Consider the following 15,096-nt stretch of genomic DNA (forward strand, 5'->3'; position numbering starts at 1 on the left):
CAGTGACGGCATTCAGGGAGGATGTGTGTATGTGTGTGTGCGTGCATTCTGTTTGTCTGGAGAGTGGGTCTTCTGTGTTGTGGTCAGTCAGTCTGTCAGTTCTGTCTCAGACTCACCGGATTGACGGCGGAGTCAGGGTTTATCTGCAGGGTGTAGATGTCGTCACGGGAGTACTGGAACAGGCCGTAGTACGGGTTTAGCATCTCGTGGGACAGAAGATACAACCACTCCCTGCATAGACGCGGACAGGGGGTAGAGAACATATATGGTGAGAAAAGACAAGTCAGACATCAATTATATGTCCACTGCATTGTAATCCTCTGTCATCATGGAAAATGTATGAAGAGACTTTGGCAAAACAAATGTATTCCCTCTAAAACAAGGAAACACATTTAGCAGGCTGTGAGGTCTGCCACAAGGGGGCAGACCGCAATGTAACATTTACATAACAGTGAGTGTCTTATACGATTTCTTACCTAGCCACTCCACCGTAGTCGAGCCCCTCTTCTCCTCTGAACTTCACCATCAGTCTCTTCCACAGGTCCTTCGGCCTCATCTTCATCACTTGACGATACGACTCCTGCATCAGAAACATGCGCGTATTACAGACACAGCACAGGGACAAGCGGACAGTTGGTGACAGTAACGGTTAGCTCTCCAAAAACTACTCAAGAGGGACCATCTGGTATATACAGTCTCTATGGCCGCTGGCCAGGGAGAAACACAGAGAGAGAGAAGCAGGCATCTATCTACTGGCTAAAGTGCGTGTGAGCGATGCCGGTTCTGGGGAGGAAGCCAAGGAACATACATTCCTGTGACCCGTCATGTAGAACTGAGCATCCCAGAATCGATGTGTGCCAAAGTAACCCTGTGGCAAAGGCCCTTTATCAAACTAAATTATCGGGGCTTAAAGGGCCGATAAGAGGTCCCCAAAATCATGTGACACATTTGGGCCTGGCGGTCCCATGAGAGAGTGAGCAGAGCCAGCATTGCACCCGCCCACTGTTACAGTCCGATGCCTTGCATGGTGGCTCATGAGAAACATGGCAGGAATGTACAAAGCCATCAGCTGGGCTGCCTTGCCTCGTCTGTCCTGAACAGACAACCCCTCTTACTAAACGATTATCCTTAATGGATCGCAAATAAAAAACCTGCAGGGTGCGAAGCAGTGTAAACCGCTCTGTACCATAACAACACTTTTCACTAGGTTGTATTTTGATAAAGGCAAAGTAACCATTCAACCCCTCTCGCGTGTCTGTCTGCTGGGATCTGACCGCCTCCGTCAAGTGTTGGGCCCACGTGCAGACAGCTTCCAGTGTCAGGGGGAGGCTCATTTAAAGTGGATTAGAGGCAGTTATAATAAACACAACCCATAAGACTATAATAACATGGCCTCTTTGACAGCAGCGGTCCACCCGTGCCCTCCAGATACGCTGAGAGGGAGAAGAAATAAGAGTGCCTTATCGCAGCAGAAAAGTACACAAGAAGACAGCTTTGACAGCTTGCCGGCCAACACTTGCCCCATTCAGTCATAATTTAATGCCTGGGTCGGTCTGGTGAAGCTATGAAGTTATGTCTAGCCCCTTGCCATGGCCCTACCTCTGGTTCGGGCCCCCCGCCCCACTGCTTTGTGTTGAGATCAGCCAACAAAAATGTCTTCCCTCAGATTAACAGACACGGCTGTTTCCAGCACATTCCATCACATATTTTACGAGGGGTCATGTAGTCTGTTTGCAGGTGTTGTTGCGGCGATGAAGGCCCGGCACCTCCTAGACTCCGAGAACTCCCCCGCTGAGAAAATGCACTTGAGAAAATCCGCATTTCAAACAAGGGGGTCTGCTTTCGATTTTGAACAGACTACCATCACACATCATAGATAATGGTGTGTGTGTGTGTGTGTGTGTGTGTGTGTGTGTGTGTGTGTGTGTGTGTGTGTGTGTGTGTGTGTGTGTGTGTGTGTGTGTGTGTGTGTGTGTAATAGCTAACAGCTAATCTGCCACAGGCAATGACCTTTATGGGAGTATCTAATGGATGTGAAAACTTACTCTTGAACTGCGAGAGAGGACAGAATGTTTGAGAGACATGCATTCCTTATTCTTCGCTGGCAATATGCGGGCAAGTCTAAGATTCAACAGATTTGAAGTGACTGAGCAGTGTATGACTTTGCTGTGTGTGTGCGCACGCGCGTGCAAGAGAAACATTTTCATTCACATTTTGGCCAATCAATTTTTCTAAAACTCCTTCCAAACAGGTTACATGTCAAAATGGTACATGTAGCCTGTCACTCACCCCCTTCCTTCCCTCACCTCAAATATCTCCTCGCGGGACACCTCAATACGGCAATGGCCGGCCTGGGGCTGCTGCTGGGATAACTCCTGACGGAGGATCTTGAGCTTCTGTACCAGGTCTCTCTTGTACTTGGGCACCGTGAGGCACTCTGCCTCCTCAGGCAGCTGACTGGGAGACACCAGAACCTGCTGGGCCTGGTCCTTCGACTGGTTCTGACGGCTGTGGAGAAGGGCAAAGGGGGGGTAGAAATGGGAGAAATGGACATGGAAAAAGAGAGAAGAGGAGAAGAGAAAGAGAAAAAAATTAACAACAAAGACAAACAGCCAACTCATAACACACAAAAATAAGCAAGCAAGCACACCGGGTAAAACAACACACCACGAGCCAACAAACTGAAAGTGAGGCCTGTAGCTCTGTCTGTGCTCTCTGCTGACTGTGGAGAATGCCGGGTAAACACACTGAGGTCATCTGGGAAACACATCAAATCAAACAGCTGCCTTGGCCTCACAGAGACACACACAGGTGGAGGTGGGAGTCTCGCCGGAGGAACCACACACACACACACACACACACACACACACACACACAGACACAGGCTAATGCACTGTACACAAACACACTCAAATATGAAATACACAAGCATACATATTAAATACACAGCATTAAACGCACACAAACACAAAGACACATGCGCACACAGCAGGGGGGATCAAGTAGACGAGGGGCTGGAGTGACAGGTCCATGGAGCCATGCTGTCTGTAAACAGAATGATGGCCCTGCAGTCAAACCTTCTTCTATGCCCCGACAGACTCTACAAACAAATGCGTATGTCCTCTACTACCCCCACCCTCCTTAACACACACACTAACATGCCCCCTCTGGCCACAGGGACCAACCTGGGGGCCAGATTCACAAGTAGGTGAGTGCCATGCCAGCCCTGCTCACCCCTGGCTGGGCACAGGGCCTCCAAGGCAGTCTAGCGCAGACAGACAGCTCAGCTAAAACAGGGCTCCCAGTCTCAACGGAGGCGTGTGTGTATGTGTGCGTGCGTGCGTGGGACTGAGGCAGAGACAAGAAAAGTTCTGCAAATAGATTCTCTGTTGCCATTGACTCATCATGTACTGTATACTTGAGGCAACCCGAGGGTCACTGAGGCCGTTGTTCAGAATTGGATGTTTGGGTTTGAGAAGAGAGGCTTCGCAGGCCAGGGTCCTATGCTGTTACAGAAAGGCAGAGCAAAGCCGTTCTACTGGATACGAGGGTTCTTGGCCAAATGCCTCATCACTAACATTGTGGGTTCGAGCCCTGCTCGTGAACTCACGTCTGTTAAAATCTTGAAAATTTAAAAATAAAACCAGGAACAAAAAGTATAACCAAGAAACCGGTTTGTTTACGATGAAGAAGCGGGATGGATCTTCAGGAGCTTGTGATTTATTGTTTGTGCCTCTGTCAATCCTACAAGGACCACCTCTGCGATGGGCGGACAGAGAAGCCTCAGTTAACCGCAGTTATCAAAGAGGCGGTGGATATTATCTGAGGTTTGCATTTTGGCCACAAGTTCCACTCTGGCCCAGACCCCTGGACGAAAAACTGAACTTCTGAACCGAGGGGATGGGAGGGTGGGGGGGCTGGTTGGAAGAGGCTGGCACAGTACGGTGGGGAGCGGGGCACGCAACACACACACACACAAGAATCAAAAGGCCCTTTATGAAGCTAGCACCATTTGCACGTTGGCCTTTTGCACTTCATTGGGGCATTGCAGGCACACTCGGTTCTGAGCTTGGCTATAAACACCAAACCACTCGATGGTGGGACACACTGAGGTTGCTGGGAGCACACACACACTCAGTGCATCTGTGTGCACTGCTCATATGTTGTTCAGGTTCATTTATCATGGAGGGGAAAAAAAGACCGGTGACAAGAAACTCTGAACTCTGGACTCTCAAGAAACAATGAAATGCTTATTCACAGCTCCCTCACACCAACAATAACAGAGACAGCAACGGAGATAGCAGTCACACAACACACAGTGAATCCGTGAAATACAGCTCACAAACCAATACAACCATAGCACAAGAACACCACCACCTGAGTTCAAGTTCAACAATAAAGTTCATTTAGATAAGACATATGGAAGGAATAATTGCTGATTGGAATAAGGTATTATACCATGAAGTGAGAGTATAAACAGCAAGTCTCCTTCAATAAATCCAAGGCATAGTGTAGTTTTGTAGAGGGAAAAAAAAGTTAAAAGCCCTTTATTTTACATGTCTAGAAAAAATGAAAAAAGACCTACATGTTGCGACCTGCTCTGGTCTTCATCAGCGTCAGGGTAAATACAGTTATTTCTTGTTGAGCATACATGTGGGTTTGAGCATGAGCATAAGCTAAGTGTTAAGAAGGATTCGCATGGTGAAAGTACATGTCTCCACGTGCCAGATTTATAAATCCCCTAAAAACATGCAGCGGATATCAACTTGATCAAGCCGCTAAATTCTCAACGAGGCAAATGGCTTTTTCATGTCTGAAGCAGGCCAATTAACTCCCACATTAACCAGAGTAAAATTTGCTCCTATGGTATTCACCAAATGGCTCGAATTATTTCTCAGCCACGACGTGCCATGACAGCTTATTCTCAACAAAAGTGGCGGCTCTTCTAGGTGCCCACTCTCGTCAGATTAATCCACTTCCTCCTATCCCAGAAAGACACAGGGCCCCCACAGGCCACTCCGGCCCTCCAATCCCTTTATTTCCTGCAGACTAGACTCAGAGGGAGGGAAAGATATGTAGATGGGGGTTAGGCAGGAAGGACTGCCTCCCGACAGCACCCAAACACAGAGGACAGCTCGGAGGGCGGAAGGGAAGGAAGGAGAAGGGAGAGGTGAGGCATGGAGATTACTCTCCATGCACTTTCACCCATAAATCAAACATTCCTGCACTGTCCTCTCTGTCTCGCTCGCCCACATACACGCACGCACACACACGCACGCACGCACGCACGCACGCACGCACGCACGCACGCACGCACGCACGCACGCACGCACGCACGCACGCACGCACGCACGCACGCACGCACGCACGCACGCACGCACGCACGCACGCACGCACGCACGCACGCACACCCTCACTCTCTCTTCCCTTTCCAAGTCATTCCCCTGGTGAGCGCAGTGTTGTGGTTTTATGTCTTTGCAGAGATACGTGTATTATAATATAATAATACAATAATCACTTTTGACAAACACTTTATTCTACAGCAGTGTAGGGCTGTTAACATTCCTCAGAAATAATATTTGAATATTGGTCTAAAAAAGACCAGTAAAGCGCTGCTCTGGTCCGATAAAAAATATATTTTGTACACTAATTGGAAGCCATTCGAATATTAATTATTATATTCGAATGTAAAAAAAAAAGTTCAATATTCAAGGAATATTCGATATTCGAATATTAATTTACCAGCCCTACAGCAGTGTAACTCCTGTATATTAAATCAGTTTACTAACCCATGGAAAACCATTTCATGTACACTATAATCACTTCATGCAACTCTGCCTCCGATGTGTCATCTGTTTGGGTAGGAAGTGCATAACAATTGCGTGCTTAGGATGCTTTGCTATAGGTTGATGTGACACACAGACTAATAACACTGGGATATGGCTGTTGTAAATAAAGTGTTACCAAACCATCCTCGCTAATAAAATTCAACATTGCTTAAATGCAAGAAAACAGCCATCCTCTGTGGAAATGAAACAGCAACTTCCCGTGCGAGAGTACAGACGGTCAGCCAGCTCTTAAAAACAGACAAGGATTCAGTTACCTATTGTACAGTGACCATGACCAGCTGCACTGGTGGGGGGGGGATTCATCAGAAGATATTGCAACACCACACGGGGAGTCTAACCAAAACCGTGCTCTGGCTGGCCGATCCAATGTCTTTAGCGAATAAAGAGGGGCCAATAAACCATGAGATTGACGGACATATATATATCAAACATTTTTGTGGGATGACGGCCGTGTGAGGGGTGAAAACTTCTGAAATCCCTGCCCTTGATAAAAGGCAGATGTCTTGACGGAAAGCCATGGCGACTGATCTCTTTTCCAGAGGTTTTTGTCGCGAGCGGGAACGTCGCTCCGAAGCTGGTCCCAGTTCCAGTCATGGTCCAGCGGCTTCATACTGGAGCCGCTCGCTGGTCAGCTTGGAGTTTCAAGTTTCAACATTTCATTCAGAGAATGGAAAATGGCCTTTCAAATGCAAGGGGAGAGGCTTAAGAATGGATCACTGGGGCTCGTGGCAGTGATTGGTTTTAAAACCTGGTCACTTGCATGTCAGGACTGGAGAAAGTTAGTTTGCTCAACTTGAGCAAAGGAATCTGAGCCCTGGACTAACCAGTGGAATTATCAGTAGCACGAAATGAAACCCCTATCAAACACTCTGTGAGGTGTGTTAGATTAACACACACATACACACCTTTACAGATCTCTTCCATCCATGTCAAAGTCAGGGGTTTCTCACTTCAGAGCACATACGCAAGGAAAGTATGTGGTCGGATTGTACATCACTCTAATGGGTATAGACTTGCTTTTGCCGCTGAGACGCCATCCTTTCTCTGACTCAGATATGATCATTCCTCTGAAATAAAGTAATCAATAACCAAAACCCCACTCCCTTCCTGGCTTTGATGTGTAATAATTATCCAACCTGTGTATTTATAGAACAGGAAAAACGCTACGTGCGAGATTTTCGCACATCTGGACGTTATTGGGCTTAAAACGAAAAAGAAAAATTCCTGCATTACAAAAACGTACGTGGCGTGCCAGGCTGGGTTTTTATAAGATTTTCAGAGGACCACGGATGAGAAGAAAAAAAATGAGTACAAAGTACTCAAACACGTTCTTTGATCTGTCAGGACAGGGGGAAAAAAAAGAAACCCGATCTCTCTCTCCATCCGTCCGTCGAAGCACTCCGCCTCTCCCCGCACGCGGAGGAGGAATGAGGTCAGGCGGTGAAGGAGGCCCGTCGAAGCACCCACAACGCTGCTCCCACCTTCCACAGAGGCCCGGGACCCTCTGTGGCCATCGCCATGACTGTATTTGAACAGCTGCATGAGGTGAAAATCTTTCAAAGAATGCACACACACACACACACACACAGGGGCGCAAGCAAAAAAAATAAACAGGCAGCCACCACAAAGTGCAGAGGCAAGTCCGACAGACTTGTGTGGGTATACACACACGTGCACAGTACATGCACATGTGAACACCCGTAAACACACACAGACAAACACGATTCATTCATTTACTGAGCAAATCCTGGCCGCAGACACGGCAGCCTTGGTTTCCAGGCCGCTATCTGATGTGCAGCCAAAGCCTGCTTTGTGACGGATTGTGTGCTAAAACTCCTTCACCATCAAAACCTCTGCAGGCAGGGCTGTGGAATTTAAACTTCAATGTGTGTGCATGTGTGGAGGGAAAACTGTGGGGGAGTGCATGGGAATGTGTGTGTGTGTGTGTGTGTGTGTGTGTGTGTGTGTGTGTGTGTGTGTGTGTGTGTGTGTGTGTGTGTGTGTGTGTGTCTGCTCAGCAGAAATGCAGCTCTGATTGTTGAACCTCCACAGGTGGTGAACACACCTTGGCGTAGGATCCTGCTGTAAAAGACTCAACGGTGGGGTCCTCAGACCCGCAAGGAGTCCGGGTCTGAGTGGGGGGGGGGGGGGGGGGGGGGGGGGGGAGTTCCAGGGGTCCCCAACTAAATAACTGATAGTTAGGAACCAAATGGACCCTTGATCCTCAGATTTAAAAGAACACTGTGGATTTTATAGTGTAGATTGGGGTCCCAGAAAAAAAGAACGTATCATCCATGGCCTGATGTATATCAAACTGGGGGTCCTTGAAATCACTGCTGTAAAACATTCCCTGGAGGGGGAAGGTCTGTTTATGTTTCCTTGTGTGTGTGTGTGTGTGTGTGTGTGTGTGTGTGTGTGTGTGTGTGTGTGTGTGTGTGTGTGTGTGTGTGTGTGTGTGTGTGTGTGTGTGGTTGTGCCTTACCTGACATTCTGACTTTCTACACCACCACGAGAACCGTTGGGGCTTGGACTGCAGATACATTAAAAAAAAAGAAAACACACACATAACAGACACTTTCAGTGTCATTTCTATTTGTCACCAATTAGTTCAGTTAAAGAGAAAAAAAGAAGGAAACCAATAGACGGACTCACTTGAGGACTAGATGCAGGTTGGCGGAGAGCCGCGGGTCCGTGAACTGCGTGGTTCGGTTGTTGTGATCCACGAAATAGACCCGGCCAGTGGCGGTATTTCTGATTTCCCAGCCAGGGGGCAGCGGACCAAGCTCCTCACAGTTCACGTTGCTGAGATCTCTGAAAGACGTGACACACACACACACACACATACACAGGTCAGATACAGTATAGTGGCACTCAGAACAGAAAGAGAGACAGAATTTTTCTCTTTCTCTCTGTCTATCTTTATAATAAAAAACTATTCAGAGCAGTGACTCAGGGCCGAGAGAGGAGACTCAGGCGGAGAGTGAGGATTTTCTGACATGTCTGAGAAATCACTTTTATGCTATTTTTCCCTTCTTTCCTCCCATCAGAGTTATTTACCGCTGCCAAGGAGCCCTTTTTTCCGGCAGTGGTTCACAGAGCCGAAAAGGTTCAGAACACTGCAGCGGAGTAGCGCCGCTACGCTGGCGCTCACTTATCGGCTTCTGCCGGTTCAGAGCCAAAGCAGAGCAGAGGAGCCTCCAGAGTATTCAGAACTTTGGCGGCTCAGTCTCATCTGGAGCCGTCTGCCCAGTGAGGTGTGGCCTGACCAATGTGGCTAGTATTCATGGCAATAAAAATACCATCCATCACGCTGCATATTGACACAGAGTGAGGGTGGACTGGCCCAGGTATTATGATATCGCTCATGTTTTATTGATCTAGTTTGCAGCACACTGCTGTGTCTGTGTGCATGTGTGAACGTGCATGTGCATTATGTCCCTCTGGGAGTTTGGTAGTCAATAGCGCTCACATGCCTGAGTGAGCCGGGCCCTTGAGTCTCCAGTATGACAGAGTGGAAGGCCTGTTCTTTTGTACTTGCATCCTGTGGTGAGACCAGAGTCTAGAGGTCTCTTAAGCACAGAGAGACCTCTAGCAAGAGAGATAACTCGTAGCGTTGCACAAGCCAGTAATCAGCTTCTGCTTTCCTAGGGGATACTAAAGCACTGACTGGTTCTCAACCTTTTTAATTAAAAAAAGAAATTGTCCCTGGACCCCAGGTTGAGAACCAGTGTACTAGAGGACCAGGCGACTTCAGTAACCAGAGATGTGAGGGGGATATACACATGCATGGCACCAGACTGTATCTTCTGTAGATCATGGTCAGAATGATGCTGTTAAATATCTTGTCATTAAACAAACTTTTCTGGGGAAATTCCAGGTGAAAATGACCATTAACAGGAATATGTTTAAAGCTAAACTAAAAAATAACGAAAAAGTGTGAATAATATGGGGAAATGCATACAGTGTTGTGGGTGGCAGCCATACACAGACATACCTAGGTACTCTGGGGTCGTGCCATGTACTAACGCCCGTCTGGGTGTGGAGAAAGTACACCTGTCCTTGCTGCGTAGTCCTCTGCTCTGTAGGGGGTGAAGACAAAAGGATATTAAAACCTGTGGAAGGATTCAGGCACACGGTTACACAACAGAGCGATTTTGGGCGGCGTAAATCTCCTCCGCACCCCCACGTGGAGCGCACAAGACGTTGTGTCGACAACGTCGGAAAATGAAATGAGGTTTGATTTATACTGTATGTGTGTGTGTCGGGCCAGAGCTTGTGTGGCATCTGCGTGCGTAATAGAGAGAGATAGAGATCACACATGGGTGGAGATAAAAGCAGACCGTTCTGTCAGCGGAGGTCCCAGACTCCCAGATGGATTGGTGGGGTTGGAGGAAAGAGGGATGAAGGATGAAGGTGGATGGGAAGACTGAGAAGGAGAGATGGGGGGAGCTCATTCATCATAGGGGTTGACATGGATATTTCCACAGAGCAGCCCGCCAGGGAGCTCTCTTCTCTCTGGCATCTCTGTGGACATTACTGCCCGGTTTTAGCGTGCGTGTACATAACCGATGACCAGATTATTGGGTCTGATGCCGTTCCTGATTGTGAAGAGCCTAAACCACCTAAAACCTAAAACCAATGTTTTTTCTAATCAATCTGAAAAACATTTTATAAAAAACAATTATAAAAAAATATATTTTTTTCCCATAGATAAAATATAAAAACAAACTGAACTATTTTTATTTAACCATTTAAGCCCAATCCAAAAACTTCCGAAAATTCTCGTCTATAATGACATGCCCAAAATAGAGAAGCCAGAGGTTTAAAGTGGCTGATATATGAGCTAGACTGATATATCAGTTGGGCTCTAGTACATGAGCCCCCTTCCACCACAGCAGACTAGTGCATGACTCACTCCATGTATTCGGTGCCTCCATGTACTGTACTCGATGATCTGGAGATACCGTAGAGCTGGCTGATGTGCCTTATTTTAAGCCAAGGCATACCGGTATCACACAAAGGTTCGCACAATGTCATCATCAATGCTATCATTGCTTTAAAAAAAAGAGAAGGAAAAATAAACTAGAACATTTTGCTCTTGGGAGCACAGATCTCCACCAGGCCGGTTGCCAACCCAGGCCTGTGTCAGTCGTGGTGGGGTGCAGCCGTCAGGACACGAGGAAGCTGCGGATGGAAACTGAGTTTGCACGACAGACTGTGTGTTTGTGGTGCCCACTATGGGCGGAAGTGAAAGGGGTTTTGGAGGTGCACTGTATAGAGGCCCCTCAACATGCAATTCCAATTTGGGCATGATTGGATGTCGAATTCATGACATACGGCATGTTTTTTTTTAAATAGGCCATGCCCACAAATTTGTGAAGGCAATTACAGGAAAATGCTATGGAGAATCAAAATCCTGTTTGACGGGCGTTGTCACATCCATGACTCTATGAGACCATTTGTGCCTCCGGAGACAAAAATACATGCGACATTGCAAACAATGCATGCATACGTATGCGAGGCACAATATCTCGGCTGAAGTCCCCAAACCCTTAAATGATTAGAATGGGTGGAAGGGGTGCATCTTGTTTGCATTTCGTCAGAGATGAAGTCAGACTAAGAAACACCTCTGACTACTTTTAAACTCAGGTAATAATGATATTTAAACTGTTCTCAACAGCATTTTGTTAAGCGTTTCCGTCTACCTAAATATTAATGCAATCAACACTTGTTTCTTTTCAAAATAAGGAATTTGTGAATTGTTGATTCTGATTGGAGTATCAATTTGTACTAGGAAGAAAGGAAAAGAAGAATAAAGAAAAGTGTACATAGTGTAATAAAAGGGTTTTGGTACACTAATCAGCGTGCATATGAAATGTTCAGGGGGACACTATAATATCCTCGTAACATTTTACTAAATACATTCTATGAATGTAAGAGTGTCTGGGACACTCTTAAGCTCTGTTCAGAGGAGGTGTGTGAGAACCTGGGGTGTGAGACCCAAAATCATGTTCTCCTAACATATGTTACAAAACCAGCAATGACATCATGGTAAATTCCACATGTCGTGGCAAAACCAAAGGAGGATAAATGCTTTTACACTAAACCTTTACTTAAATGCCTTTCACACATGCACTTTAATATGGACATTTTCCAGACTTTAAACGGTTGGGCTGTATGTATGAACGCAAATGTCCGACTCACTAGGACCTGATATGCAACAGACTTTATGCTTCCAGCTCCATTGAGTTAAGTCGAGGTAATGTCTGATTGAACAGCTCAATGTGTGAATGGACGCAGTGATTATCCGGTGAATTTGCATGAGCAATCTGTCATGTTCCGTGGAAGGAAATTAATTTGAAAAAGATCGTATTTGATCCTCGCATCTCCTTCACGCTGTTAAGTGGGAGTAGCTAACGCATGCGTCTACCCAGACATCGCCCCTCGCCTTATCAAACAGAGTATTTTCAGTTATACAGTATGTGAAACAGACATTCTCCTGTTGCGTGCTACATGTGTGAAAGGCTAACACTGGACAATGTCCCGGCCTGATTCCCCAGACATTTTCCAGAATTCATAAGTGAAAAGGGCTTTAGGTTATTGCTGGTAGTCTTCATCTTGACTGATGAGCAAAACTAAAACCACAATTGCACTTTGACCTTTATGCTTTTACATTGAACAAAGGGTCTAAAAATGTGATGATTTAGCAGAAAACACAGACAGAATAACAGAACTGGGACATAACCAGATATCATATACTACTGTATCGTGAAATTTGGAGATGTGCAGGAGATCAGAATAAAATATGGGGTTAGGTGCCGTTATTTCTGCGAGTGCATGCCGTTTTCACGTATACGTAATACATATCAGTATATATCACTAGTTTGTAGAGTGCGATGCCTTCGTTTCATGTAGATTACACCAGAGAGTGACTGCAGTTCAGTTCTGTGAGATTTATGAAAGATATGATGTAATCCAGCAAAAATGCTCTGGCACTGGTTGTCAGGTCTATGTGTGCACGTGCTTGGTGTCAGGGTTCCCAAAAACTTTAATGGGGGGGGGGGATATTTTGGGAAAATACACAGTATTTGGGGCACCCCCATCAGGTATGAATTGGATAACCAAATGGAGAGATAAACCGATATCAATAATATTACAATATATATTTTGTGATCGAAAAAAGAAAGAAACAGCAATAAATATTGATAGAGAGAGAGTGAGAGAGAGAGAAAGAGTGGAGCTGCCAGTGAGAGAGAAACCACAAGGAGCCTCCTAATCAGACAGACTGTGATAGTGTCCTCCAAACGAGGCTCCAAAAGCCGCAACAAGATTTCCAGTGTTAACTCCCCTCAGGCTGTGTGACGGATATAGGCTGTGTGTGTGTGTGTGTGTGTGTGTGTGTGTGTGTGTGTGTGTGTGTGTGTGTGTGTGTGTGTGTGTGTGTTTACATGAATATGTCTGACTGCTTGAATGTGTGCAGAGAGAGGGAGACATGTGGAGGGGAAGGGGTGGAGTGAATGGCCAGCCTTTAACTGCTAGATCAATTCAACTAAGTCAGTCTAAACAGGACACCGATTAACTGGGTGACTCAGTCCGCTGTTGAGCTGGGATGGGGGTCCTAAGAATCATGACACAGGCAGCACAGACACACACACAGCGCTCTGATGTTGTGGGCTCAGCATGTTTTGCATTTAGCTGTCAGCACGTTGTTGGCGGTGTTCCTGAAGTGGAGCGTGTCAGTTGCAGTAAACTTACCACTCGTACTTTTGTTATTCATTAAACATTTTTGTCCCTTTCAATACTGCAATATTTCATATCGTTGCTGTCCGGCAGAAACCAGTTAACTCCATTTTGACGCTTTTGCATTTTTACACCCTTTACGTCTGTGTGTTGGTAAAAAAAAAAATTGAACCAATGAAAAGCATTAAAAAGCGCTTCTGACAAAACCAGCTAACTCCATTGGATCCTCAAACTTCCAGGCTCCACCCCCTTTTGACCTCCAATCTCATTGTGAGCTTGGAGGTCCATTCAGCTGTTCTTATCAATAATGAACAAAACCTCCTAACTCCACTTTTTTTCATTTCCTGAAAATTGAACATTTTGGAGTTTGCCGTTTCTGCTGGACAGCAGAGATATACTTTTATTTTGTTCTAAAATACTAAATAAAAGCATATTATGTGTTGTTTATCAGTGGACAGCTAGCACAGACTGACAAAATGAGAGACATTAATATGACGTGTATTAACACATTGATTGCCAAGAACGAGTTAACTCGTTTTTACTCGTTTTTAAAATCCATCACTTGATTGCCAAGATCTCGTTTTTTTTTTTTTTTTTTTTGACCCAAAGACCAAGGAGATATGATTTGTTGAAGATCTAGACTCCTATCCACTTCCTTGTTAACTTAAAACTTAAACAATTTGTATCTCAGCTCCTGAGTACTTTTTTTTTTTTCAATGAAAAATCTCTGGCAATAAAATGCAAAAAATCTGAAATAACTCTGGCAATCAATGTGTTAACAGGAACTGCATGCATTGAGGTGCTTATCCACATTATGTGTCCGACACACTGCAACTCACCGTAACCCTCCGGCAGGTCGGGGGGTGTGTGCAGGTGCGTTCTGCTCATGTAGTTGCGGTGCCTTTGAGAGCGCACGCGTCTCTCCTGGGCACGCTGGTCACTGGACGGCACGACGCTAATGGGCGGGGGCGTGGCCCCGTTCGTGCTGATGGGCGTGTTCTCGTCCACAATGCAGCTCAGGGGGCGGCCGGGGCTGGAGTACTCCGACGCCGGCCTAGACATACACAGAGAGAGAGAGAGAGAGAGAGAGAGTGTGAGAAAGAAAGAAAGAAAGAGAGCAAAGGAGGACAGGAAGGAAGGAAGGATAGAAGATAACACATAGCACACATTCATCCTTGAACATAATACACTGTGGACTGACTCTGTATGATTTGCTGGCTCATGTATCAATTATGCATGAATTTGACATTGGTCCATCCATAAAATAGTACAAAGAGCTCAGTGCCCTAATTCTGTGTTGACAGAACCTATTTTGCTGGGCGATCTGATAGCGCAGACTGTTCTAAAATCTAGATCATATTCAATCCTATAGCCAACAAATCTTGTCATTTAATGATAGCTATTAGATAGCCTGGGTAAACTTAAATAACAGTACAGCTATTTAATGTTATCGTTAACCCGCCCATGGAAATGTCCCTTCTATACCTTTCTATTTCTATGAGACCAA

At 45.9% G+C, this 15,096-nt stretch overlaps 1 protein-coding gene across 1 annotated transcript in view; it reads right to left on the minus strand.

Annotated features, from left to right (window-relative positions):
- The window catches only part of smurf2 (SMAD specific E3 ubiquitin protein ligase 2), a 65,481-nt gene that overhangs the window by 9,681 nt on the left and 40,704 nt on the right, over positions 1-15,096 (minus strand). Inside the window, exons 8-14 of the mRNA XM_080447889.1 lie at positions 14,429-14,643; positions 9,844-9,928; positions 8,502-8,660; positions 8,332-8,379; positions 2,307-2,508; positions 477-580; positions 117-231 (exon numbers count right to left, since the gene is read on the minus strand). Coding sequence (XP_080304015.1) covers positions 117-231; positions 477-580; positions 2,307-2,508; positions 8,332-8,379; positions 8,502-8,660; positions 9,844-9,928; positions 14,429-14,643 — 928 coding nt within the window. The remainder of the gene's footprint in view (positions 1-116; positions 232-476; positions 581-2,306; positions 2,509-8,331; positions 8,380-8,501; positions 8,661-9,843; positions 9,929-14,428; positions 14,644-15,096) is intronic.

This window comes from Gymnoscopelus braueri (genome assembly GCF_963280865.1).
Source record: "Gymnoscopelus braueri genome assembly, chromosome: 13".
Taxonomy (NCBI): domain Eukaryota; kingdom Metazoa; phylum Chordata; class Actinopteri; order Myctophiformes; family Myctophidae; genus Gymnoscopelus; species Gymnoscopelus braueri.